Source organism: Anomalospiza imberbis, chromosome 17 (genome assembly GCF_031753505.1).
Source record: "Anomalospiza imberbis isolate Cuckoo-Finch-1a 21T00152 chromosome 17, ASM3175350v1, whole genome shotgun sequence".
Taxonomy (NCBI): domain Eukaryota; kingdom Metazoa; phylum Chordata; class Aves; order Passeriformes; family Viduidae; genus Anomalospiza; species Anomalospiza imberbis.
This window is the reverse complement of record NC_089697.1, coordinates 1674680-1698004: the sequence shown is the minus strand read 5'-3', so window position 1 is coordinate 1698004 and position 23325 is coordinate 1674680. Positions and strand designations below refer to the sequence as shown.

Here is a 23325-nt window from a genome sequence, read left to right as displayed (position 1 = left end):
CTCTTGATGCTGTCCCAAAGTCTTCTGTTTCCTGCTCCAGCTCTGCTTCTCCCCTCCAGATGCCAGGGGGTTCCCCTGGGGTCTCTGCACCAGTGGTGTGCAGGGGATGCCTGCCACAGTGCCACCAGCTGGGCTGGCCCTGATCCTCCCCCACCGGCTCCCAGCTGCCTCAGGGCCCGTTCCAAGGCAATCCCAGTGCAGCTGGGCTCTGCCTTGCCCTGAGCAAGGCCACCTCCCCTGGCTTTCAGGCAGAGCCTGTTCCCTCTCCTTTCGTTTTGAAGCCCCTCGTGTCCCCTGCAGAGAACTCCTGGATCCATTTCCATCCCTGAAGTACTCGCCCTGTGCAGGAGGTTAAACCCCACTGCTGAGCACCCCATTCCCCCAGTGATGCTGCTCTGCACAGCAGCTCCAGGAGCAAATTCCACTGAGAACCATAAAGGCTGGAAAAGACTTCCAAGACCATCAAGGCAGTCCAAACACATGCTGTGCTTTCCAAAGCCCTGCCTGGGGAGCAGTTCAGCACCATTATTGTGGCCTTTGGAGTGCTGGATGAGTGTTACCATTCTGGATAACGAGTTCTGCTGCAAACTGGGACCCGTTCCTGTGCTCAGCAGCAGAATTTGCCTTCGTGGACTGAGGCACTTTGGCAGCACTGGGCAGTTCCAGGGAACAAGAAACAGGATGAGAGGAAATGGCCTCAAAGTGTGTCAGGGGAGGTTTAGATTGGAGATCAGGGAAATTTCTTCACTGAAAGAAGAAATGGTCAGGCATTGGAACTGAGAAGTGAATGTGGGAGGTGCTGGGTTAATGGTTGGACTTGATCTTGGAAGTCTTTTCCAATCTGAATGATTCTGTGATTCTATTACTTCCAAGGCCTGGAGGGAATTGCACACCCCAGGTCTGTTTGGCAGAGCCATTTCAGAATCAGGAGCCAGAGGAAATAGGTGGTTTTGCCTGGTGTCCATACCAGGTGTGTTTTGTAGCTCGTCCATCACGCTGAGCACCCTGGCACTGCTCTCCCACAGCAGGGGACCAGCTGGTGACCACATGTGAGGTGTCCCATGCAGGGCAGGAGGGACACAGGGTGATTCACTGTTTCTGGTTCCCTTTTCCCTGCAGGAGAACAGCCATTACACAGACGTGGAGGATGCCAGGCTACAGTAACCAGGTACAGCTCCCGTGCTGCTGATGGAGCCAAAGCTCTCGTTCTGTGCCTCTTGGGCCTGGGGGGTTGCTGCTTCAGGAGAGGCTCTTTTCCACTGATCCTCTGTGTTTCCCTAGCATGGAGCTTGGCTGCTCAGCTGGGTCACTGGCCAGCCCTTCACCCCCTTTCCTGAGTGACAAATCTCTGGGGTTCAAGGACAGTGCTGTAGCTCCCCCTTCTCTCCTTGCAGCTGTGAGCAACAGTGTGAGGAAAGCACGAAGCTAAACCCTGTCCTGGCACGTTGAGCAAGGCAAGCTGAATGGAAGTGCTGCTGTCATCTCTACCTGGCATTCAAAGGAGAAACATGGCCCGACATCTTCCATCCATCTGTAAAGCAAAGGCAAAGAAAACTCATCCTCCCAGCAGATCCCCACCACCCCTGCAATGGATTTGGAGCTCTGCAGCCAGCCAAGGAGGCAGGAGCCAGACCTGCACAACCCAGAGCCACCACAGAGACCAGGAGAGCAGGTGTGTCCCCAGGGCAGCCAGAGGTGTTCTAGAGCTGCTTGCAGGAGAGCAGAGAGAGCTCAGCCCAGCCCAATAAAGACATTTTTCCTGTGCGAGGTGAGAGCCAGAGCATTTCCTAACTGAGGGAAAAGTAGTGTCTCAGTCTGGACAGTTTGTGTTCTTGTGCTGAAGATCCTGTTGATCAGAGGCTGTGGGGTGAGCTGTCCTCCAGCACGGCCACCTCCTGCCACCTCTCTTGTGCCCCATGAGCTGCTGTGTGTCCACAGTCACTTCCAGGTGGAAAGGAGTCGGCGCTGGAGCAGCTGCTGTGCTCTGGGAAGCTGCTTGAGGAGGGAAGGGGAGAGGAAGCTGCAGGAAAGCAAGTGACCCCAAGCAGGAGAAAGCAAGAAAACTTCACCCTCAGTGGTTTGGTGTGCTCATTGTCCACAGTGTCAGGGCTGAGCAAGCCTGTGCAGAGTGAGGAGCGTGGATGAGACCCTTTCCTTGGACCAGCTGCTCCTGGAAGGGATGTGGAGCACCCAACTCCTACAGCCTGGAGCCAGAGACCTCAGCCCCTTCCCTGGCTGCCCACACCTCCTCCTGCCCCAGTCAGGGCACGTCAGGAGCATGGTGCCACCGCTCCGCTCCTGCCTGAGCTCCATGGCCAAGGTGACGGCATGCCCGAGGCTGGCACAGGGAATGCCCTGGGCGCGGTGCATGTGGGTGGGCAGCACCTCCCCTGCTCCCCAGCTCCCAGCTGCTGTGGCCCCTGCCCCATGCTGCGAGCAGAGGGCTCATGGTGGGACCCTGCAGCCGAGAGGCCTCAGCTGTTCTCTCCTCGTTTCTCCTTCCTGGGCTCCTCCCGTTTTCCCGGGGACTGAAACTCACACAGCACTTTACTCACACCTGGTGTGTCCTGCCCGCCCCTTTCCCTCCAGAACACACACACACAGCAGTGCTTGGAACCCAGAGCAGAGTCCACACCTTCCCCCTGGCCAGTCCTTCCCACACAACACCTGGGTGGTCCTGAGTGTTCCAACCTCATCCACAGCATCTCTTGGAAGGGTGAAGGGTAAACAGCTCCAGGGGTGACACTTCCCTGCCCCTGGTGCCATCCTGGAGCACGCATGGCTCTTGAAGCACAAAGTTTTCTTTGCATTTCTTAGTTTGGGCTGCTGGAGGAGGGGTTGGAGGGAGACCCGTGCTTGCCCTGCCCTTGCCCCGTTCCTGTGCAAGGTCTGCACTGAGTTGTCCCGAGCTGTTCTCCAGGCCTGGAGAGATGAGCTGCAGGTTTGGCTGTGAACTGACTGTGCTGCTGCTGTTTGGGAGAGAAGTGACCTTGTACATATGATCCTGTATAATAAAAGAAAGAAATCTAATTTGCTTCCCCTCTCTTCTCTCTGCCATACACACATGCTTGTTTCTTCTATTCCAGAAAAGTCTTTTTTTTCCTTTCCAAGTCTTTTTTCCCTTTCCCTCAGCGCTGCCCACAGGATTTACTTTTCCTTGCCCAAGGTATATCCCACTGGGCTGAGCAAAACATCTGTGTTCACAGGAGTTCTGAGGTTTTCTCCTGGAGCCTTGGAAGGCTTACCCTGCTTCTCTGATGCAGGAGAGCAGGGGCCAAATCCAGGCCTTTAATTTCTGGACTTTGCACTGGTCCAGCTCATAACAGATGGAAAAATCTGGCTGCTTTGCCAGGTTGCACAAACCAGCAGTGCTAAAAACTGCTCCTTAAACAAGTGGTGCTCTGGGTGACACCAGAGCGGTGTCAGGAGGGACCAGTGATCCCGAATGGTTGGAGTTGGAAAGGGCCTTAAAGATGATCTCCTGGGGACACCTTCCACTGGACCAGGTTTCTCCAAGGCCCATCCAACCTGGATGGGCTCTTTGGCTGGGCCACCATCCAGCCCTGGAGAGCAAAACTGCCTGAGTTTATGGTGGGTCTGAGATGTTTGAACATCCACCTGTCCATCCGTGCTGCCGTCAGTCCACTCCAAGGTGAGACAGCAGCAGCATCAGGCTGATGGTTGGGTCTGTGTGGCTGGAAGGAGGAACAACGGGGCGGCGGGGGGGGAAATCCCAAAGCAAACCAAGTCAAACTGTCTGTCAAGATGAGAATCAGCCCATCCTTCGGTCTGCTGAGCCATATACCCAGCTCTGAGAGCTGCAGGGCCTCGGGGGCTGAGGCTGGCTCGCTCCAGCTCAGCCTTAGAGTATAGGTGAGGCCTCCCAGCAAAGAGCTGCTTTGATTTTGTTCATTACTTTGGGAGGGGAGAGAGGGACTCGGGGAGCTCTCAGCAGGGCAGGTCACTCTGCTCTTGGCTGTGGGTGGGGCCCCAAGGACAGGAGCTCTGGGGTTTTGGTGCTAAGCGAGGTCTGTCTGTGAGCGTGCAGAGAACCCAGGTGAGGGGGCAGCAGGGGGTGGGAAAGGGACACTCTTGACCCCTCCATTCAGCCTTTGGGCCAGAAAGCAGCTGCAGAGCTCCCTGCTGGCTCCACTCGTCTGTCAGGAGAGGAATGGGGGCTCAGGAGGGGTCACCCCTGCTCTGAGCATGGTTTTCCCACAGATCCATTTAGGATGGAAAAGCCCTCTAAGGCCATCCAGTCCAACTGCCCCCAGCTCTGCCAAGGCCATCACCGACCCATGTCCCCAAGTGCCCATCGCCTCTTTTAAACCCCTCCAGGAATGGGGACTCCACCACTGCCCTGGGGAGCTGTTCCAATGCCTGACCAACACAAAATGACAACATTTTCCATAATCCCCAACCTAAACCTCCCCTGGCACAATTTGAGGCCATTTCCTCTTGTCCTATCCCTTGATAGCTGGGGAAAGAGACCAGCCCACAGCCACATCCCATAAAGGAGGGAGATTCTCTTTAGCCCTACTCTTGTTGCTGATGTATTTACAACCACATTTTTTATTGTCTTCTATGGCAGTAGCCAGATAAATTCAAGTTGAACTTTGACCCTTCTTATTTTCTCCCTGCATAACCCCACGTCATCCTTGTAGTTGTTCTAAATTGTTTCCCTGTTCTTCCAAAAGTCAAAAATTCTTCTTTTCTCATTAGTTCCAAGCAGAAGTTCAGCCAAGCCAATTTTCTTCCCCATCTCATCTTTTGGCTCACAGGCACAGCCAGCTCTTGGCCCTTTAGGGTTGTCCTGCCTAACAGAGGTGTGGTCCTCCCCAAGGCCCTTTAAACATCCATGACATAAAATGATGTGTCAGATCCCATTAGCTCTTGAATGAATGTAAAGGCTCCCACCCTATTTGCACTCAACTTCCTTTTCCATGGTCCAGTGTCCCCACAGAGTCACTCCCTGTAAATTGTCCCTGCTGGGATGTGGGAAGACAAGGGTTGGGCCAGTCCATTCTCTCCAGAACAACCCCACAGGCAACAATTAATTCCACATCTGCATATTCTGAAGAAAAGTGACCAACAAAAACTGAGCAGCTCAACTGAACATACATAGTTGCCACGGTGTGAGCTTGAAATAAATAAGTAAATAAAGCTTTTGTGAAAGATTTTCCCCACCACCTGCAGAGGGAAGGTCCCATTCCCAAGTGTCCTGGACCTCAGCTGGCTTCTCACTTGTGCTGCTGTTTGCTCCCATCCCATCAGTGGCAAAAACAGTGTGGTCTAGCTTAGAAACACCCTCAAAGTCTCAGTCCCTGCTGCCTTGCCTGCACCTCTGCAAAGGAAACAGGAATGTCTGAGGCTGCTGACACAATTTGGGTTAAATGGCATGGCATGGCATGGCATGGCACCAGCAGATGTGCGGGAAGCTTTGGTGCTCTGGTTTCCCCACGCTGGCCTGGACAGGCATTAGAGCAGCAGAGCAGGGTTCCTCCAGTCCCAAATGCTCCTTCCATTGCTTCTGGACATGGACAAACAATTGCTGGGACCAAAATGTCTGCAATCATTCATTCAGTCTGAGTCAGGAGGTGCAACAAAAACCCCCATTGACTTTATTAACTCCCATTGACTTTAATGAGAATCACAGTTCCAGGCTGTGCAGCACTTGGGGAACATTTCAGTTACTGCAGCTGTAACAGGACTGTCCTTCGGGGAATTTGTGAGAGCCACTTGCTGTGTCTGTCACAGTGGTTGTAATCCCTCCTGTATTGTCTTCTTGTTAACTGCAGGAGGTTCAATTCCCTCTTCTTGATGCCTCAGGTTTTAGCTTTTTTATTTTTCAGATTCTGAGCTGCTTTAGTGTGTAAGTCTGGGCTTCATATTAAGCTCTGAATGGTGAGCTCTCTTCACAGAGTAGGGAGACAAAACAATTCCTTCTCCAGCTGGGGACCAAGGACAAATGATCCACATCTCAGGCCCAAGAGCACAAACAATGGCAGAATGAAGAGAGAAAAACAAGAAGGATGGGACTTCATAACCTAAAGCTGGAATTGGAGAATTAACTCCAATATGCAAATGGAGCAGAACTTATAAAAGTGTGAGACCTCATGACAGGTTTTGCATTTTGTGGCCATTTTGGGTTGTGCTGCCCAAGGTGGATCCATTGAGGCCTCTTAATAAACCCCTACTTTATTCTTTAGCTCTGTCCAGTCTCTGTTCTAGGTCAGCCTTCCCAAGGCATCATTCTCAATAAAGTTTTGCATGTGGAGATGTGGTCAAAAACCCCACAGGCTCCAGGTAGGGAGTTGTGGAGCCTGTGCATCCTCCGGCAGGAAAACACCCCCAAGCCTTGGATGGGGACATGGTGCCAAAGGACTCAGCCACGCTGAGAATGCTCTGCCTGCCCTGCACAGAGGGCATGTGGCAGGATGGACACCCTGCTCTGGTCCAGCAAGAAAACACCGAGCTCGGCACCTTTCCTTGCCCAATTTCCTCCCTGGCAGGGGGATTGTTGCCTCTGCCAGGCTGGCCCAGGCACAAGGGTGCAGAGCCCCCAGCACTCCAGGGGTTTGCTCAGAGCTTCCTCATGCTGGCTGAGCCTGAGCCAGGTGGGGTGAGGAGAGCAGGTCTGGCAGCTCAGCTGGGACAGCTCCTCCTGGGCTGCACCCTGTGCTCCAGCTCAGCCCCTCCTGCTGTCCCCACAGGCCAGAGCTGGCCCGTGTGCTCTGTGGGCCAGCTCAGGAGTGGCCTCTGTGCCAACAGCACGTCCAGAGGGACAGAGAGGCTCCAGCCCCAGCACACTCCACCTTCAAGTCCAGGGATGTTCTTGGCCAGGGGCAGGATTTAAATACAGGCCACCTCCCTCATCCAGAACAAAGAGTAGAGGGAAACAGTGTGCTTCAGCACATTGTTTACATGAATTTTGGGAAAGTGGAGAAGGTCTGGAATTAAAAGCAAACTGCCATGTGTGCAATATTCAAGACTCCATAGGCAGCCCCAAGCAAGGGCTTTCCCACCAAAAGGGAAACTTCAACAGCCACACCTCGAGCCCAAATCACCACATCAGGAGAACCCCAGACAGCTCCTTCAGAAGAATAAAAAAAGCAACCACTCCTCCCTCTCTTGTCCGAGGGTGTCAGGGAGGGTGGGGCAAGACAGCAAAGAAAAATATTTTAAGCTTAATTTCAGATGAGCTCACATTTCTCAGAACTTATTTTTTCACAGCCTTGGTGGAAAAATGGCAATTTTGGTGCTGAACAAAAAACATAGTACAAGGTCTGCAGCAGGTTCTGAGGGCCATGAGCAGCACAGACATGTTTCAGTCCACAAAAGGAAAACTGTAACTGAAGTTTTTTTTTTATTGGCCTTCTGTGCCTTATTTTCAAAATGAATCACATTAAGATTTCCTCCCTGTAATAAAGCACCTGACACTGATGAAAATCAGGGCACAAACTGCTTCCACAGTCTTGCTCCCCCCCAGTGTAGCTCTCTCACACCAAAGAAAGAAATACACCAAACTTACAATTACCCAAAGCAGTGCTGGGGGAAGAAACAATGGATTTTAAAAGCGACTTGCTTTACTATAAAATGCAGAATTAAGGATGCTGCTTCTGTTAGAAAAAGCAGAACTTCTGTGAGTCCAGAGACCACTGTGGGGGATGCAATGGGCTGAAGAGGGAGGGAGGGATGGAGGTACCACACATTTCTGGTGGGTACTGGGCAGAAAATTCTTCCCAACACAGAGGTAACGTGGTGACTGCTTTATTCCAGAATTATGCAGGTGTTTGCCATGTGCCAAAAGGAAAAAGGATGAACAGCAAGGAATGAGCCTGTCCGTACAGACAAGAGCAGAGGGAAGTGAGGGAGTATTTTTCTTCCGGTGAGGAGAACCCAATTCCTTGGGTTTGTTGGGCAGCAACATTTCCAGGGCCAGCTGGAATTTCTCCTTCTGTAAAAAGAACTGCTCCCTTGGGCTTGGGACAGACTGACAACCATCCTGTATCAAGGATATGTAAGAGTGTAAGGGATGTGCTGTGATACCTCTGTGAATGCTTATCTATCTCCACATATGGTGAAACACCTACAGGAAAAGCTGGCTTCAGGCTTTTCCCAGAAACTAAAGACTGGCTGAAGGGCTGATGGCACTGCCCTGTCTTCATCACCAAAACAGATAAAATAATGAAAGAGCTAAAATAATGACTAAAAAAAGCTAAGATAAAGAAAGAGCTGCAAACACCAAACTTGTTAGCCCAGGGACTGAAGCCAGGTGAGGTCCCTTCAAAGCAAAGCCTTGTCCAGGTGAGATAATGTGTGTTAATGATCAGCACCAACCCCCGAGCTTGGTTCTCTTTAGGAGAAAAAGATGTTTCACTTTAGGAGGAAGATATTGCCACATAACATCTTCCCAAAAGCCTTTTTCCTGCCCCAGTCACAAGATCATTTAAACAACTGATCAGAGCAACCTTTCTGCTCCCTCAGGTCCTGCTTTTGAGGGAAAGGACACATGGAATTGTGCTCCTTTCTCTGCCATAGGATTTGCCTGTTCACCCACAATCCTTTCAGCTGTTAAGCCAAACTGGAGCCACGTGAGTTTTCCCAAGGTGGACAAACCCCTGGAACCAGAGCAAGCTGTGAACTGCCAGCTGTCCCTACAAATGCAGAGAGCAGAATGAGGGGCAGAGCCAGCCGGGTCCAGCCTAACCCTGGCTGCTCCCATGGCCACTGAGGCAATCCACCCCTCTGCAGACTCCAGCTGTGGGCCTGCTGGCACTGCTGCAAAAACCAGGAAAGGTTTTCACCAGGACAGCCTTGTCCCGATCCCCCTGTGACCTGGATCCTCTGCTACTCTGGCAACAAGGCACAGACCCTCACCATGGCAGGAACAACTCAGCAAGAAAATTGAGCAATTCTTTTAGGAGCTGGAGAGGCTTTGCAGTTTGTCTCCATCCAGAATCTGAACTGCTGAATTCTTGTGCAGCTACTGATTTCTGTTCAACGTCTGTGTTCAAATCCTTCTCACAGCCTGGCCTCTCACCTTGGATACTATTCAGTAATCTGGAATAATCCTCTAGGCAAAAACTGAGCACAGGGGCAGAACAGAGAGCTGGAGAAACGTTATTTAGGAGATGAACAGATAAATTCTAATGATTCTCAGCGGTCAGCATCACACTCAACTTCCCAATTTCTTGATTTTCAGCAACTTCCTGCTGTTTCTATTCCTGTGCCTTCCCCCCAGCCACCACCAGGACCTTTAATCAGGTTCTTTCACCTGATTAAAGCTCAGCACCCCCTGCAGTTTGTGACAAAATCTGTCCTGGTAGCAGCAGCTCTGAAAATCTGCTTTTTTCCTCTCCTTGCTGACAACCCCAGGTGCCCCAGTCTCCCTGAGAAGCTGCCCCAGAGCTGCCCCAAACCCCAGATCTCAGGGTGTGGTGGCCATAGCTGGAGGACACGCTGCACAGCGTCACAGTCTGGGACCAACCAGGAACTCCCAGCTCTCCATGGAGCCATTTCATAAATGCGTCTCCTTTACACCAGCTGTGGTTACAAAAATGATTAAATTCTCGCTCTGGCCAGAAGCTCCCAGCAATGGAGTTTATTCTCACTGATTTTCATAGCAGCCACCAGTGATTTCAGCAGAACAGACGCACACAAGCCCCAGGGCAGCTGATCCCACTGGATTTGTGCTCAATTAGGGGACGAGATGTTGCCATGTCCCTGGTTACTCATGTCCCCAAACCCTTGAGCTGCAACCACCTGACAGCAGAGATAAAGGCACATCCTGGCAGAAGTGGGGATAAAGAGATTGTTCTTCCAAGGCATCAGTAAAACTCAGGCTGACTGACCACAACAGCAACTCTGTCTGTGCTGCCAGCACCTCCAGGGACAAGTCTCAGATGATTTTCTCTTGAATGTTCTGGGCTGGAAGATGTTTCACCTTCACTGCTGGGAAGGAACAGCCCTGCATTGTTCAGATTACTTGGATCAGGTGGAGAACTGGGCATGGCAAAATCCACGGAGAAGGAGCAGCCCAGCTCTTGTTCACACAGGGACTTTCAGTACCTACAATCTGGCTCCCACATCTCCACACAGCCGACTTTCAGCTCAGAGAGAAAAAACCAGCTCTGCTTCCAAAAAGATATCTGCACACGGACACAGGGAACCACCGCTCCTCTGTTAAGAGCTCCATCCCTAAGCTGCTTTCTCTCAGCCAGCTCAAGTAAAAACTTTTTGGCCTTTGAACGCCACTGCACTTGAAACTCACAGCAGCCTCACAGGCAGCATGAGGCATTTGTGTTCATACAACATTATTTGAATGTACTGTGAACTTTTTCCTAAAAAAAAGCCCCAAATGGTATCTGCTCCTAGACAGGCTTTTCCTACAGTAGTGAGGTGATTCTTATTCCACAGCAGGATCTGAGCCTACAGCTCAAGATGCTACACTCAAATATCAGTCATTAAAAGCCTTCAGGGTTTCATGCACAGACTCAAAGCACATCTACAAAATACACCTCTGCAACTCCCCTGCGAGCCAGAGCTCACAGCTGAGAGGCTGGAACAATGATTTATTCCTTAAATAACTTGGATCTTTTTGATCCAATTACACTAAATCAAGCTTTTCATTTAAAGCACTGAAATACAGCACCAGCTCAAGGCCACGCTGTATTTTTAAGTAAGTTAAAGGTATTTGACCCAGGGAAAAACAAGCATTTAAAAACAAAGTATCATTGCTCTTCAGCTATTTCAGGGTGTCCCACCAGCAAGTCACCAAAACAAAAAGGCAACTCATACTTGTTAACCTCCAACAGGAGACTCTTTGCTAGAGGAAGAAACAAGAATACAACAATAATGTTACAAGAGGCACTGATCCTGGCTTTATTCACTTTAAGATACATCCAACATTGTTATAGCTCACTTGAAATTCAAAATGCTTTTAAGAGACCAACCATAAAACCTTGATTTTCCACCTTACAGTGCTGTCAAAGTTTTCAAATAGCAAGTGAGTGACTCCCCAGCAATACTGTGCTGTGTTAACATACAAAGGTTAAAACTTAGTAGAAACCCTTCAAGTTGTGGTGTTTGCTGTATTGCCTTCAGAAGGACCAGCTCCCCTGGGGAGGAGGCTGCTCCCCTGACCCGCAGGGGTGGGTGCCCGGGGCCCTGAGCTGCTGCACCTTTCCCTCCCCCTGGGACATTTTGGCAACCAAGTGACAACTGTCCCCACTTCTGCAACCCAGGGGGGACCTTCACTCCCCATCTGCATCCACAGCTGGAAGAACCTCTACACAAAACCCAGCGAGGACAGCACCAGGTGTCCCCTCGAGGTCACTGACACTGCCAGCAGAGGAAGGGCATGGGAAGATCCTGAAGCAAAAAGTGTTAATTTGGAACCCAAATTACTTGGCAGTATCTCCTGCAAATTCAGGATTTGTAGAAGACTGTGTTGCAGCCAGCATACAATGACATTTAGGCCTATTACTTTTTTGTTTTTTGCTGCATTTAGATTCTTTTTAAAGTGATGAAGAGTGCAGGACTTCAGAAATATAAATGTCTCTCTATTAGAAATTGCAAAATTTAGTACTATGACACTATGAAAACTTACAGTACAGTTTATTGATTCTGTGTTAAGATTCAGCACCAATCTGGTGTCTGAACTGTCTGAGAGCTATTTTTGCCTAATTAAGCCTGTGCACAAGGCACCCATGGCTGTACAAGCAGGAGCAGGGCTCATGTTGGCCTGTCAGTCCTGGGACTCTGTGACTGGTTTCTCTGTTTCATGACAGTATAACTAAAATAAGCCTGTTATGTAAAAGCAAAATAACCTTTATCTTAAACCTTCATTCTGGGTCTTGGACATGATCTGCAGAACGTGTCCAGATCTTGGACATGATCTGGGTCAGTGACATGATCTGCAGAACAACACACCAACCATTCCCACCTGTGTTTGAAGAGGAAACTGAAGGAAAAATCCAAATCCAAGACACTCACTGTTATAGTATCTTTAATTTATCTTGTCTTTTACAGAAGTCTGAACGAATTAAAAAGCACCTCCTTTCCCACCACGCTCCTTACAGTTGGTAAAATATATTCAATGAGCAAATGTATGTGAACAGCTTGAGGATCTACATCTTGCAAGGATTTCACAGACCAATCAATCAAAAGCCAAATTTCTTGTTGTTTTTACAACCTCGCTTTAATACAATGGTAAATCCACTCCGATTGCAAACCTGTCCAGTCCCATCTCCCCAGAACACTCTGCCAACTCCAGTGTTGGTTAGCAAACCTAGTTAGCTTTGGCACGGAGCTGTGCTCTCTTGCCTGTGACAGCCTGGAAGCCGGTTTTGATGCTGGCCACGGAGCAGCGGGAGTGGCAGGTCTCGCACTGCAGGAAGTATAGCCGGGTGTCCTTCTGCAGGATGGTGTCGGGGGAGCGGCACGTGTGGCAGGTGACGTACTCCTCTGCAGGGGAACAAAGGGCAGTCAACCCTGCTGCTGCTGCACAGCTCTCTGCAAAAGCTGTTCATACACACCCACCAGCTCACAGGGGCTGATTGTGAACACTAAAAATCGCCCCTGGTTAACCAGGAGGAGATTCTGTGTGGTACATCAGACACTGATGTAGCAGCCAGAGGCCCTGCAAGGCCTCCCTGGTGGTCACTTGCCTACAGTAAGAAATGCCCAGTCATGATGACTGGACCAAAGCAGCCCCTCTTCCACATTGGGACCCTCGTTATCTCTCTGTAAGACCATGGGTCACATTCACCCTGACCCTGGTGACTGGACAATTTCCAACACCCCTGTACCCTATATAAAGCCCCATTTCTGCACAGCTTGGCAGAAGAGCTGTCACTGAAACCCTTTGCAGAAGCTGCCAATAAAGACACCCCTGTGGAACCTCACACAACCTTCTCCCCTCTCTCTCCCTGCATCTGCCAAGGCACTTAGCGAGCAAAGAGCTGAAATCACTGAAGAGCTGAATTCACCCAAGAGCTGATCTCACTTAAGAGCTGAGCTGCTTGCTAAGATTGCCTGCAGCTGGGAGCTTGCCTGAGGGACCGGGACAGGTTGTGCTTATCAGCCCAGCGCTATCCGGGACACCTACGGCAGCCGGGCTCGCACGGACCCGGGAACTCCAGGCTGCATTACACTGACACTGCTTTAATGTTAATAACTGGTACAGATTTCCCACTGGTGCTCCTCTGCTGAGGCAGCACTGCCAGGTGTTAGCAGCTCTGGTACTGACACAGCACTAAAGCAGGAGCTTTGGGACACATAATCTGAGTCCTCTGACCAGCTGTGGCACAAAAAGTTTTTGGGGATTCATTAAGAAACATTCTTTAACCTCACGATTACATGATTTCTAAAAGGTACATAGGAGAAAATTCCACTAAGATGTGGACTCAAGTCTTCTCTGTTTGTCAAAAAGGGAAACCAGCACTCATGGGAAATTTATACAGTGCTTTTATAGAACATTTTTCTGATAAATTTTGGAACAAAAAAGGCATTTGAACAGAACTTATCTTAACTCTGCATCTGTCAATTCACGGGTACAACAGATTGCAAAATCAACAATTACTGTTGTTTTCCACAGTCCTCATCAAAGCCAAGATATGAGGCTCAGATGAAAACAAGCAGTTCTCAAATGCTCTGTTTTCCTTGGCATGCTTTAGTGCAGGACAGAGTACAGCCCATGGTCTAACCATGGCAGAACCACCTGTATTTGCACTATTCCATGATTAAGGAAAGTTGTGGCCCCTCAGCCTCCTCCATGGTGGGCACACACCTGGGCCATACATGGGCATCACAAGGGGGCTGAGAGAAATCTGCAGTGGGAAAGGGAGTTCTACTTACTGATATATCTTCTCAAGACATTTTCTATCTGTTTTTGCTGGAATCTTCCTTTGATTACCAGTTGGTTGTTACCATCTATTGAACCACTAATTGAAAAAAGAAAATTAATTATTTGATTTGCAGGTGCAAAGCATTAAAACAAATCAGGAACATGAAGCAAGACAAAGATACATTCTTCAAGAAGAGCACAGAGAGAATTGTGTTGTAGGGACAAAAAAAAAATGCAAAATTCTGAGGTACTTAAGAGCTACTTCTTACAGGAAGTTTTGCCCTCACCTGTCTGTCTATCTCAGGGAAGTGAACAAGACCATTCCCTTGGACTTGGAGTTTCCCTCTGTACCTCCTCACTAAAATGTTCTCTCCTCAGTCACCAGCACAGTGCTGAAGTGCAGGTAACAAAAGCCTCATGTTCCAGCACATCTATACAGATCTAACCTCAAAAATGTTGTATTTGACCAATATCAATCCAGAGCACACACACAGCCCAGCAGCCTTACCTTGTACCCAATTCTGCCAACAAAAATGCCAGGAGATGTTTTGGCTGACGATGTAATCTGAAAATAAAGTAAGGAAATGTTTAACCTTCCCCCTTCAGAGAAATTTGGTATTTATGCAGGACTGGCAGGATAAATCCAATTTAAGTTAGAAAGTTTCAAAGGGAGCAGTGCCAGGGGTCTGCACCAAAGAGCAGTCCACACAAAAAAAATATTCCCATTGTTCCCAACTCAAAATTACAGCAACTAGTGAAAAGAAGTTTTCTATTACAGATTTTTCATTCTTACTGTCCCAACCCCTGAAAAAACATTAGTAGCTACCATTAAAAACTCCCCTTAGTGCACAACCCAGATCCTCAGCAGGGTTTCACCAGGCCTGTTTTCTGGCACACTTCTGATACCCACCAGATCTGCACTCCCAGAAATGCTCACAAAGAACAGAGCTGCCTTCACCAGACATAATTAAGACAGGTATCACTGCAGAAAACAGTGGGAAACACTACTGGAGTCCATATCATTTATGAAGAGAACAGCATTTGTAATCAGCTCAAATTAGAAAGAACTTTTCCCACCCTTCTCCTCCAGGCTTGAACATAAATGTCACTGTTGACCCAACATGCTAGAACCCAATGAACTCACCAAGTTTCAGCCCATGTATCATTTTTGTAATTTGAGTATAAAATTAGAAATTATCTCAATAAATCATGTTCAGAATTATCTTCTCACAGAGAAATGTAACGAGCTCTCTGACTGAAATAGCTTCCATTCCTGGTTTGCCACAGTCACTTGCCAGAAAACTCTACAGGAGCACAGAGCAGTGTATCCATCTGCTATTCCTGGGAAATCCAAAGGGGAAACTTACAATTTGCAGATATCTGTGAAGTTGACAAAAGAGGTTTTCTTGGTCCCTACTCTCACAACCTGCGGGGGCTTCATGACAAATTTCCGCTTCTCTCCAGCCACCATGTCCGGGTTCTTTTCCCGCATGATGTTAAAAACTCTATTGAGCAACTGCAAAAGAAGGGATTCACACCCACGTGAGCATTTGCCATTCCTCAAAGTACCTCACCTCTAAAAGCCACCTGAAACAGCATTCACAGCGAGTATCAGACTACCTTTGCCTAAGAGCAATTCCCCACCTGCTTCAGAACACATTTGTTGTGTTAACACACGTTGCGATAAATGCAAAATCCCAGCTCTGCTTCCCCAAGGGTTTGCTCTGCCCATGGCAGGGGTGTTTGAACTATGATAATATTGCCCCCTGTGAAAATTACTGTGATACAAGACATGCCTTGTTAGCTTCTGCTCATGATCTACTAACTGTAAGTCCTTCACTCTGAAGTTAGAAATAGGAAATATGAGCATAAGGCTCTACTGATGCAGATGAACATGGAAAATATGTTTTAAAAGTCTCTGGAACATTACCTCATCATATGTGTAGTCCCTTTCTGAGCCTGCCCACGCAGGTCCTGACTGAAGGCTAAAAGAAATTCCATCATCTTTTTTGCTATCTTCATCCTCAAATGCTGTAAAGAAAGTTTTTGGGGATTCATTAAGAAACATTCTTTAACCTCATGGTTACATGATTTCTAAAAGGTACACAGGAGGAAATTCCATTAATATGTGGACTCAAGTCTTCTCTGTCAAAAAGGGACACCAGCACCCATGGGAAATTTATACAGTGCTTTTATAGAACATTTTTCTAATAATTTTTGGAACAAAAAAGGCATTTGAACAGAACTTATTCACATACAAGGTGGACTACATTTCACTTCTGACACCTCAATGAGCTAGGTTATATTTCTACCTTCATCCTTCTCCATTATCTCATCTTCATCTGGAAACTTCACATTCTTCTTTTTCTTCTTTTTATTGCCCAGCATGATATCAAGGTCATCTTCAGGTTCTACTGTGTCTGGCACATCTCCTTCAATTTTCAATTCCTGCAAATTAGTAAGACTGTAGTTTATCCATGTTAACCACAGCCCTCCATAGCACCAGAAATAACACCAGCTGTACACTATAGAGGTGAATACTGGTGACACCCACCACAGCCCTGAAACCCAACAGGTAAGAATGGAATTCCAGCATGTTCAAGAGAGCCCTATACCCTGCACTACTGCCATCAGCAGGGCCAGATTTGCACCTTCTGGCTTAACTTCTGGCTAGCCAGGAACAAGGTCAGACTGCACTTAAAGACAGCAGCCATCTGAGGACAGGAGGGAACAAACACCCTTCATGGCAGCAGTAAGGGAAAGCAAAGCTGTGCTACTCTGTTATCACAATTCTGCACACTGAAAGAACACAGAGCAAGTATTCTGTCTCCTGAGGCAGATCAGAGGAACATATTCTTCCCCAAAAGACAGAATCTGAAAAGGAGGTTTATGCATAACATAACATTTCTCTGTCCTCTTGCTCTCTGGGCTTGCCAGTTACACTGACATGTGATACAAAAACACTACTTGGAATAAAACTTGAGAAGAGTAAAAATATCTTGTACACCTTCTGGAACACAGCACAGTAGCCAATCCTTTCTAAAGGAAACACCAGAGTGAAAACAGACTTCTTGGCAGATATGTGCACTTAATTTGAAGTGCTGGCCTTTAGAGGACTGCTCTATGTGTGGCTTCTGACAACCAGTTATCTCTCTAACCCCAAAAGACAATTAACCTTGAAGTTAATCAGCCCTTCCTACAGACTAGTGAATTACTTGCTCTTTGTGCAGAGCAGGCGGGTTTTTTTCACTTCTGGACAAAAAGCCCAGGCAGGAGCAACATGTTCATAAAAAAAAACAGACAGACATTTAAAGTTTAGTTATGAACTGCACCAAGACACAATGACAGACTTGAGATAACTCCTGCACTGCCAATCTCAAGAAAATAGAAGCAACAGAATTTTCAGCCATAGTCAAGTTATCTAAACAAACCTTTACACCTTCTTCTGCTTCATCAATATCAAATATCTTTTTTGTTTTTTTCTTCTTTTTCTTTTGATTGAAGAAGTTTAAATCATCCAAATCATCTGTTGTATCTAAAAAACAAAGGATTGCCTAAAGAAGTGTAACTGTAGAAACAGTTCAGACATTAAACCTTCTGACATCCAAATCTTTAAAACATCACAGTAAGATATGAGCAATGATCTGTAACCCCTGTGGATATCCTTCATGTTTGAAGAGATCATTTCCCTTGGCCCCTAAATGCTGTTTTAGTTTCTGCACCTTCTAACTGTGCCTTTTGATTCTTTAAATGTTTAATCTTTCTTTCTGCTGTACAAGATAAATTAGTCACTTTTGTCATTAGAGATGCTTGGACAAAAAATGAGAAGTGCAGGAGGAAGATGCAGTTTCTTTGGTCTGTAGGAGGAGCCAATTTTATCAACAAACAGGATTTAAGTTAATGGCACTCTCTGAATTAGGTAATCTTGAAATTACATTGGCCTCAATTTAAAAAGCATGGTTTTATACACAATCACACACTTACTTCCTGAATGATTCCAAAGAACACTCTGGTTATCATTTTTAGAATTGCCCAAAAACTAGAAACTCCTTTAACCATGTTTCTGTTATTAACTATCCAAATGAAAAAGAGCCATAATTGTGGAATTACTGCAACAACTGCACATGGAAGATTTAAAACTTCACACTATTTCAGGGAATCTATTTTCAGTGCCTTACACAAAGGACTGTTTGAGTTAGAAAACTGGAAATTACATAAGCCCCTGGGAGCTTGGTGGTGTCTGTGAACGTGATTCCAAGTAAGAGGGCAAGCTGCCCTCCAAACAGGCAGCAGAGATCACTCACAAATCTCTGAACACACCAAGGCTCTGGCATTATACTCTGGGATGCCAAATTCTTGAAATTTGGCCTGTAATATCAAAACAGCACCTTTGAGAGTTTATCTACATGGATTCACTTTACCTTTCTTCCTGCTGTCTTCTTCATCTGCTTCAATATCTTTGTCTTCTGTTGGCTCTGGTTCAACTTCCTTTGTTTCTGATTGCTGAGTCTCTTCTGTTTGTGTGTCTCCTCCTCCTTCCTCATCCAGCATGAAGGGCTTCTTTTTCTTCTTCTTCTTCTTGCTCATAGTAGGATCGAAAATCATCTGTAAAAGTCAAGAGCTCCTTAGCAGCTCAATAATCACCCCCCATTTATTATTTGTAACACTTTTCCCAAACTGCTCCTCAGCTTCAACCTCAACTGTGTCAATTACAAGGGAAAACTGACAGAGTTCACAGCACCTGCTACTTTTCCTGTAGTCCAAGTTTCCTGTCACCAATTTATTAGTGCAGCTGAAAAAATGTTAAAGCTGTGACTCTGACAGACTGGCTACCACCTCTATTTTATGACCATTATTTAATGACCATTATGGACTCCAATTTTGCAGCAATACAGCACCACTCAACACAGAAGAAAATTTAACTCCACCAAAGCACACTGTCTGATCACAAATCACTTCCACTTGTGAGACACATTAATTCCCAGATTTATTCAAGGCAAGATTTGCCAACCACTCTCTTAACAAGAACACTCTGGATGAGGAGGAAACCTAGAAGGGGCTGGTGATACAGCAAGACCTGCATCGGCTCTGAACACTGAAACAGCAAAGGTCTAATCCTTCTCCCTCCCCAGAGTGAGAAACTGAACCTCAGACACCAAGTGATTAAAAGCTGTTAATGAGCTCTTTAGCCAGCAAAGCAGCTTAATTCACCTTGTCTGGCTGTGAAAGAGGCACTAACCCCAGACTCACTTTTAACCTATTCATCATCTGCAGACCTGAGGGATTTATTCCAACACATTAAAGCTTTTTGTTTCACTTCAGACACAAGCTGACATCCCAGCTGTTGGTCAGTTTGTTACACACATCTGCCTGGACTGTCACACCATAGTTTATGTTAAATACAACAATTTTAGACACTTTCTCCAATGTTCCTTATCCAGTAATGGAAGAACGTTCTCACAGAGCTGTACTTCACCATCATGAACACCCTCACTCAGGAAAGAGCCAGCACTTCACCAAGGAGCAGCTCTCCAACTTCTTGCCTAGCTACCCCCTGAAGTCTGGTGGTTTCCCTCTCCCCACAACACAACCTTTCCTTGCATTTCTCATTCTCCTATACATGCTCTTGTCATATTCTTCCCATTTTCTGAAACATACATGTTTCATACAGGCTCTACTAAAGGCATCAAACTGCTCATATGGGTGTCTGCAGCACAACATCCCCAAAGCCTGCACATAGACGGGGCCCCTGAGGCTTTCAAACTGCTGAAGTGGGTCTTTAGTTGCACACACTGTGCTGGAATGATCTTCAAAAGAAAGCCAGAGGGCTTTTCTCTGCTGCTTCCACAGATAGGGGTGTGAATCATGCTGCTGCAACGCACAGAAATCACAGCATGTCCAACTGGTTCCACATCTGCTTCCTCCTGGACCTCCCCAGCCTGCTGGGACAGCAGGAGAGCTGCCTGCATGGGCCCAGTGCACAGCCTTGGGATCGAGCACAAGTGGCTGACTCATTTCCACGAAGATGCTCTGCAAGACTCTGAAGAGGTTTTTATTCTCTCACGTGAAATAAACCTAAGATCATGCCTTGATCAGATACAAGTTTCTAAGAAGGAACCGGCCCACCCACCCCAAATCTCTCTTTTTCTGAGGGAAAAGACATCTGAATCACCATAAACTGAGCACACCAAGAAAACTCCTGGATACAGGAGATTGATTTTCAGCATCAAATCCAGGTGGCCTTGAGCAGGGCCACCCCAGCCAGGCAGGGCAAGCCAGGCTTCTGCACACCCAACACCTACTCAGAACATGGCACACTCCACAACCTGAGGAGGAGGATGCCTAAGCCTGAAATGTTCTGTTCACCAAGGCCTTCAGCAAGCACTCAAGCAGGAGCCTTAGGTCACATTTGCTTTAACAAGTCATGACATAAATGAACCAGCCTGATAACCCAGCCAGTCATGTTCTGGCTTTCTGAGGCAGGTGTTCCCAAACTTTCTTTATTGCTTTTCTCTGCTCAGCACATTGGCTTAGTCTGAACTTTATGATACCTGCTAGTGTGACAAACTACAAAGCTGCAGATTTTCCACTGAAGGAACCTCAGCCCCCAGCACAAACACAACAAACCTGGATGCTTTTCCTGGGTGAAAAAAATTATAAATTCCCATCCTGTTCCTACTCTCAGAGCCAAATATGGGGGTTTCTCCTCTGTAGACCACACGGGTCCTTCTCACATCCATTTCCATATACCTGCTCCTTACTTCAAGTGCCTACACAGTCCAAATCCCAACTTACAGAAGATTAGCAAGTGAACAAACAGAGGGGGAAACAGAATCAAGGTTTCATACACCAAATGCAACTCAAGACTGAAGCCAATGAACCTCTGAACTGCTGTGACAGTTCAAGTGGCAGGGATTCCAACAGAAGCCACAAATAAATCCCATTTCCTTAGTCTGAATAAACACAGGCATGTCTAAGAAGCAGACATCACCCCTGCCCTGATCAAGTCAGTTCAGGTGTCCTTACACTACACTGCCTTATGTCTAGGGAGAGGGGCAAAATTACTAAGACCAAGCAGCACTTAAATTTGTCAAAACACAGCACTCTCTAGTATTATTGCCCGAAGCTTCACAAAACTGCAGGGCTCAAAGAACTTTTAGGTCTTCAGTGGGATTATGTACTTTGTAGGATTTTTAACAAAGTGAACAGACATTAATAGACCACTTCTCACAATAGTGCCTGTGCTGCCCCAGCTCTGGGCAGCACTCAGGGATGTTCCCAGCAAGGACCTTCATTCATACACAACTCTGAAAACTTTAAGCTACAGCTCAACACAATGAACCTCTTACCATCTATCCCAGTTTCCAGTGTTAAATTTGTCTTCATGTGTCTTGACCTTCCTCGACCTCACAGGCTTAAAAAAGTTTCACCAACTTAACACCAATATCAAAGTATTTGGCTTCCAGTAACCAGAGTTCTGGAAGGCACCTGCACTCACTGCACACCAGCCTGAAGAACAGTGCCAGCTCCACTGTGTTATCTGCCATCATCTCGGTCACATAAAGCAGCCCAGAGGTGCAACTTCACTACGAATCCCAGGAATCACCTCAACGTCAAAGTGATCCACTATGCAAGAAAACCAGTTTTACTGATACAAACTAAATTCAAAGCAGGACACTCCATGAACTGCTCCATGGCCCTGTGATCACCTGAGTCAGACAGTACCTGATGCAAGCATTCCTGAGTGCAGAGAACAGCCCAGACATGAGAACTGCAGCTCCCATGACATATCTAGGCACCAAAATGCAACGCATTCATTCTAGATGTTAAAGCAGCTGAGTAAGTCAGTCACAGCTACCACTAAAGTCGTAATTATACCAGTTCTCCTTTATGACGTAGGACAAGCCTCTTTCCAAGGCTTGAGTGATCACTTTGCTTTGAAGGAAACAAGCCACACAGGTATTTTAAACACCAGAGAGAAGACACAAAGCCAGAAGCAGCCATCTCCTGGAGCAGCTTCCCACGGGCTACACCAGGCTGATGAGCACTTCACACACGGAAAACTCTTCTTTTCCCCATGAGAGCAATGGAAATGACGCCGGTAAAGCTGCCAATACGGGGCATTTATAACAACCGAAAAATTTCTCAGACACACACGGTTGTATCAACTTCCCCGGTACTGTGCCTAGACAAACACCGCCAGATCCGGAAAACGTTTAGTTATTATTTGCCCAGATGCTGTTATTCGGCTCTCAAGGTTAAAACCCGGTATATTAAAGCTCCAGAAAGCGAGTGGTAACTGCCTAAACGCCGCTAAAGAGCGCAGAACACGATGGAGCAGCGGTGGCGGTGCCATCTGCCTCCCTCTCCGGCTTCTCCGCGCCAGGGGCGGCCGCCGGCAGCACACCGGGAGCCCCAGGCCTTCCCGGGACTCGCGGCCCCAGCACACACCCGCGGGCCCGCCGGGGCTCCAGGCAAGGCGGCGGCCCCGCGTCCGGCCCGGCCGGCGCCCCCCGCGCTGCCTCGGGCCCGGCCCGGCCCGGCAGGACCCCCGCCCGCCCCGGCCCCACGCAGGGCGGAGGCCGCGCTCGCCGCAGGCCTCAGGCCCAGGCGCCCACATGGCGGCGGCCCCGGCGCGGCGCAGCCCTGGGGCGAGGCTCTCCCGCGGGCGGTGGCGGCGGGCGGCGGCTCTCACCTCGTCGCCGGACATGTCTGCGGCCGGGGCCGCGGGCCGGAGGGGCCGGGGTCGGTGGGAGCCGCGGGGTCAGTCCGTGCTCGGCTCTTGCATCAGCGCCGCGCGCCCGCCCCGCCCCGCGCCTGCGCGCGCCCGCCGCGCCGCCTCGCGCGACTTGCGGCGCTCCCGCGCTGCGCACGCGCCAGGCGGCGGCGGGAGCGCTGAGGGCGGCGGGGAGCGGAGCGGAGCGGAATGGAACGGAATGGAACGGAATGGAACGGAATTCTGTTCCTGCCGTGTCCGCACAGCCCCGGGATCCCAGCACGGAGCGGGCTGGAGGGGACCACAGGGCGGCAGCTGGTCTAAACTCCCAGCTCCGGCAGGGCCATCCCAGAGCACATCGCACGGGGCTGCATCCAGATGGTTCTGGAATGTCTCCAGTGAGGGATGCTCCACACCCTCCCTGAGCAGCCTGTTCAGGGCTCGGTCTCTGCACAGGAAAGAATTTCTTCCTCTTGTCCAGGTGGAACTGCCTGGGCATCAGTCCCTGCCCGTTCCTCTGGTGCCATTGCTGGGCCCCAGGGAGCAGAGCCTGGGCCCTGCTCTGACCCTCCCTGCACACAGGGACACCCAGGGCTGAGGGCCCCTCTCTGACTGGGGCTGCTCTCCAGGCTGAGCAGCCCCAGCTCCCTCAGCCTTTCCTGGGCACCGAGATGCTCCAGGCCCTTGCTCAGCTGCGCAGCCTCCGCTGGCCCTGCTCCGGGAGCTCCCTGTGCCTGCTGTGCTGAGGAGCCAGAGCTGG

The 23325-nt window shown here is 48.6% G+C and overlaps 2 protein-coding genes across 5 annotated transcripts in view; one reads left to right on the top strand and one right to left on the bottom strand.

Moving 5' to 3' along the window:
• Positions 1-3030, top strand: part of RALY (RALY heterogeneous nuclear ribonucleoprotein) — a 127786-nt gene extending 124756 nt beyond the window's left edge. The window contains exons 9-10 of one of the 2 annotated variants that reach the window (XM_068207469.1): positions 1120-1168; positions 1395-3030. In XM_068207469.1, coding sequence (XP_068063570.1) covers positions 1120-1164 — 45 coding nt within the window. In that variant the 3' untranslated portion in view covers positions 1165-1168; positions 1395-3030. The remainder of the gene's footprint in view (positions 1-1119; positions 1169-1394) is intronic. The other variant, XM_068207470.1, reaches the window with a different exon arrangement.
• An 8963-nt stretch (positions 3031-11993) lies between these two features.
• Positions 11994-22693, bottom strand: EIF2S2 (eukaryotic translation initiation factor 2 subunit beta). 3 transcript variants are annotated; one of them, XM_068207450.1, is made up of 9 exons: positions 22545-22693; positions 18271-18454; positions 17281-17384; positions 16162-16297; positions 15780-15880; positions 15217-15365; positions 14358-14414; positions 13861-13946; positions 11994-12468 (listed from the first exon to the last, which is right to left on the bottom strand). In XM_068207450.1, exons 1-9 carry the CDS (start codon positions 22557-22559, stop codon positions 12293-12295), a joined length of 1008 nt encoding a protein of 335 aa, XP_068063551.1. In that variant the 5' UTR covers positions 22560-22693; the 3' UTR covers positions 11994-12292. The 3 variants fall into 3 exon arrangements, with proteins under 3 accessions (XP_068063551.1, XP_068063549.1, XP_068063550.1); XM_068207448.1 differs by lacking the exon at positions 22545-22693 and adding an exon at positions 21559-21696; XM_068207449.1 differs by lacking the exon at positions 22545-22693 and adding an exon at positions 21509-21559.
• Between the last annotated feature and the right edge of the window lie 632 nt (positions 22694-23325).

Bases quoted from the DNA above. Each gene is read 5' to 3' on its own strand.
- EIF2S2 (XM_068207448.1), bottom strand. From the start codon at position 21,663: ATGCGTTGCATTTTGGTGCCTAGATATGTCATGGGAGCTGCAGTTCTC. The intron at 15,881-16,161 runs GTAGAAATATAA...CTTTCTTTACAG, and splicing joins GATAATGGAGAAGGATGAAG to CATTTGAGGATGAAGATAGC. The intron at 14,415-15,216 runs GTAAGTTTCCCC...CTTTATTTTCAG, and splicing joins TTCACAGATATCTGCAAATT to ATTACATCGTCAGCCAAAAC.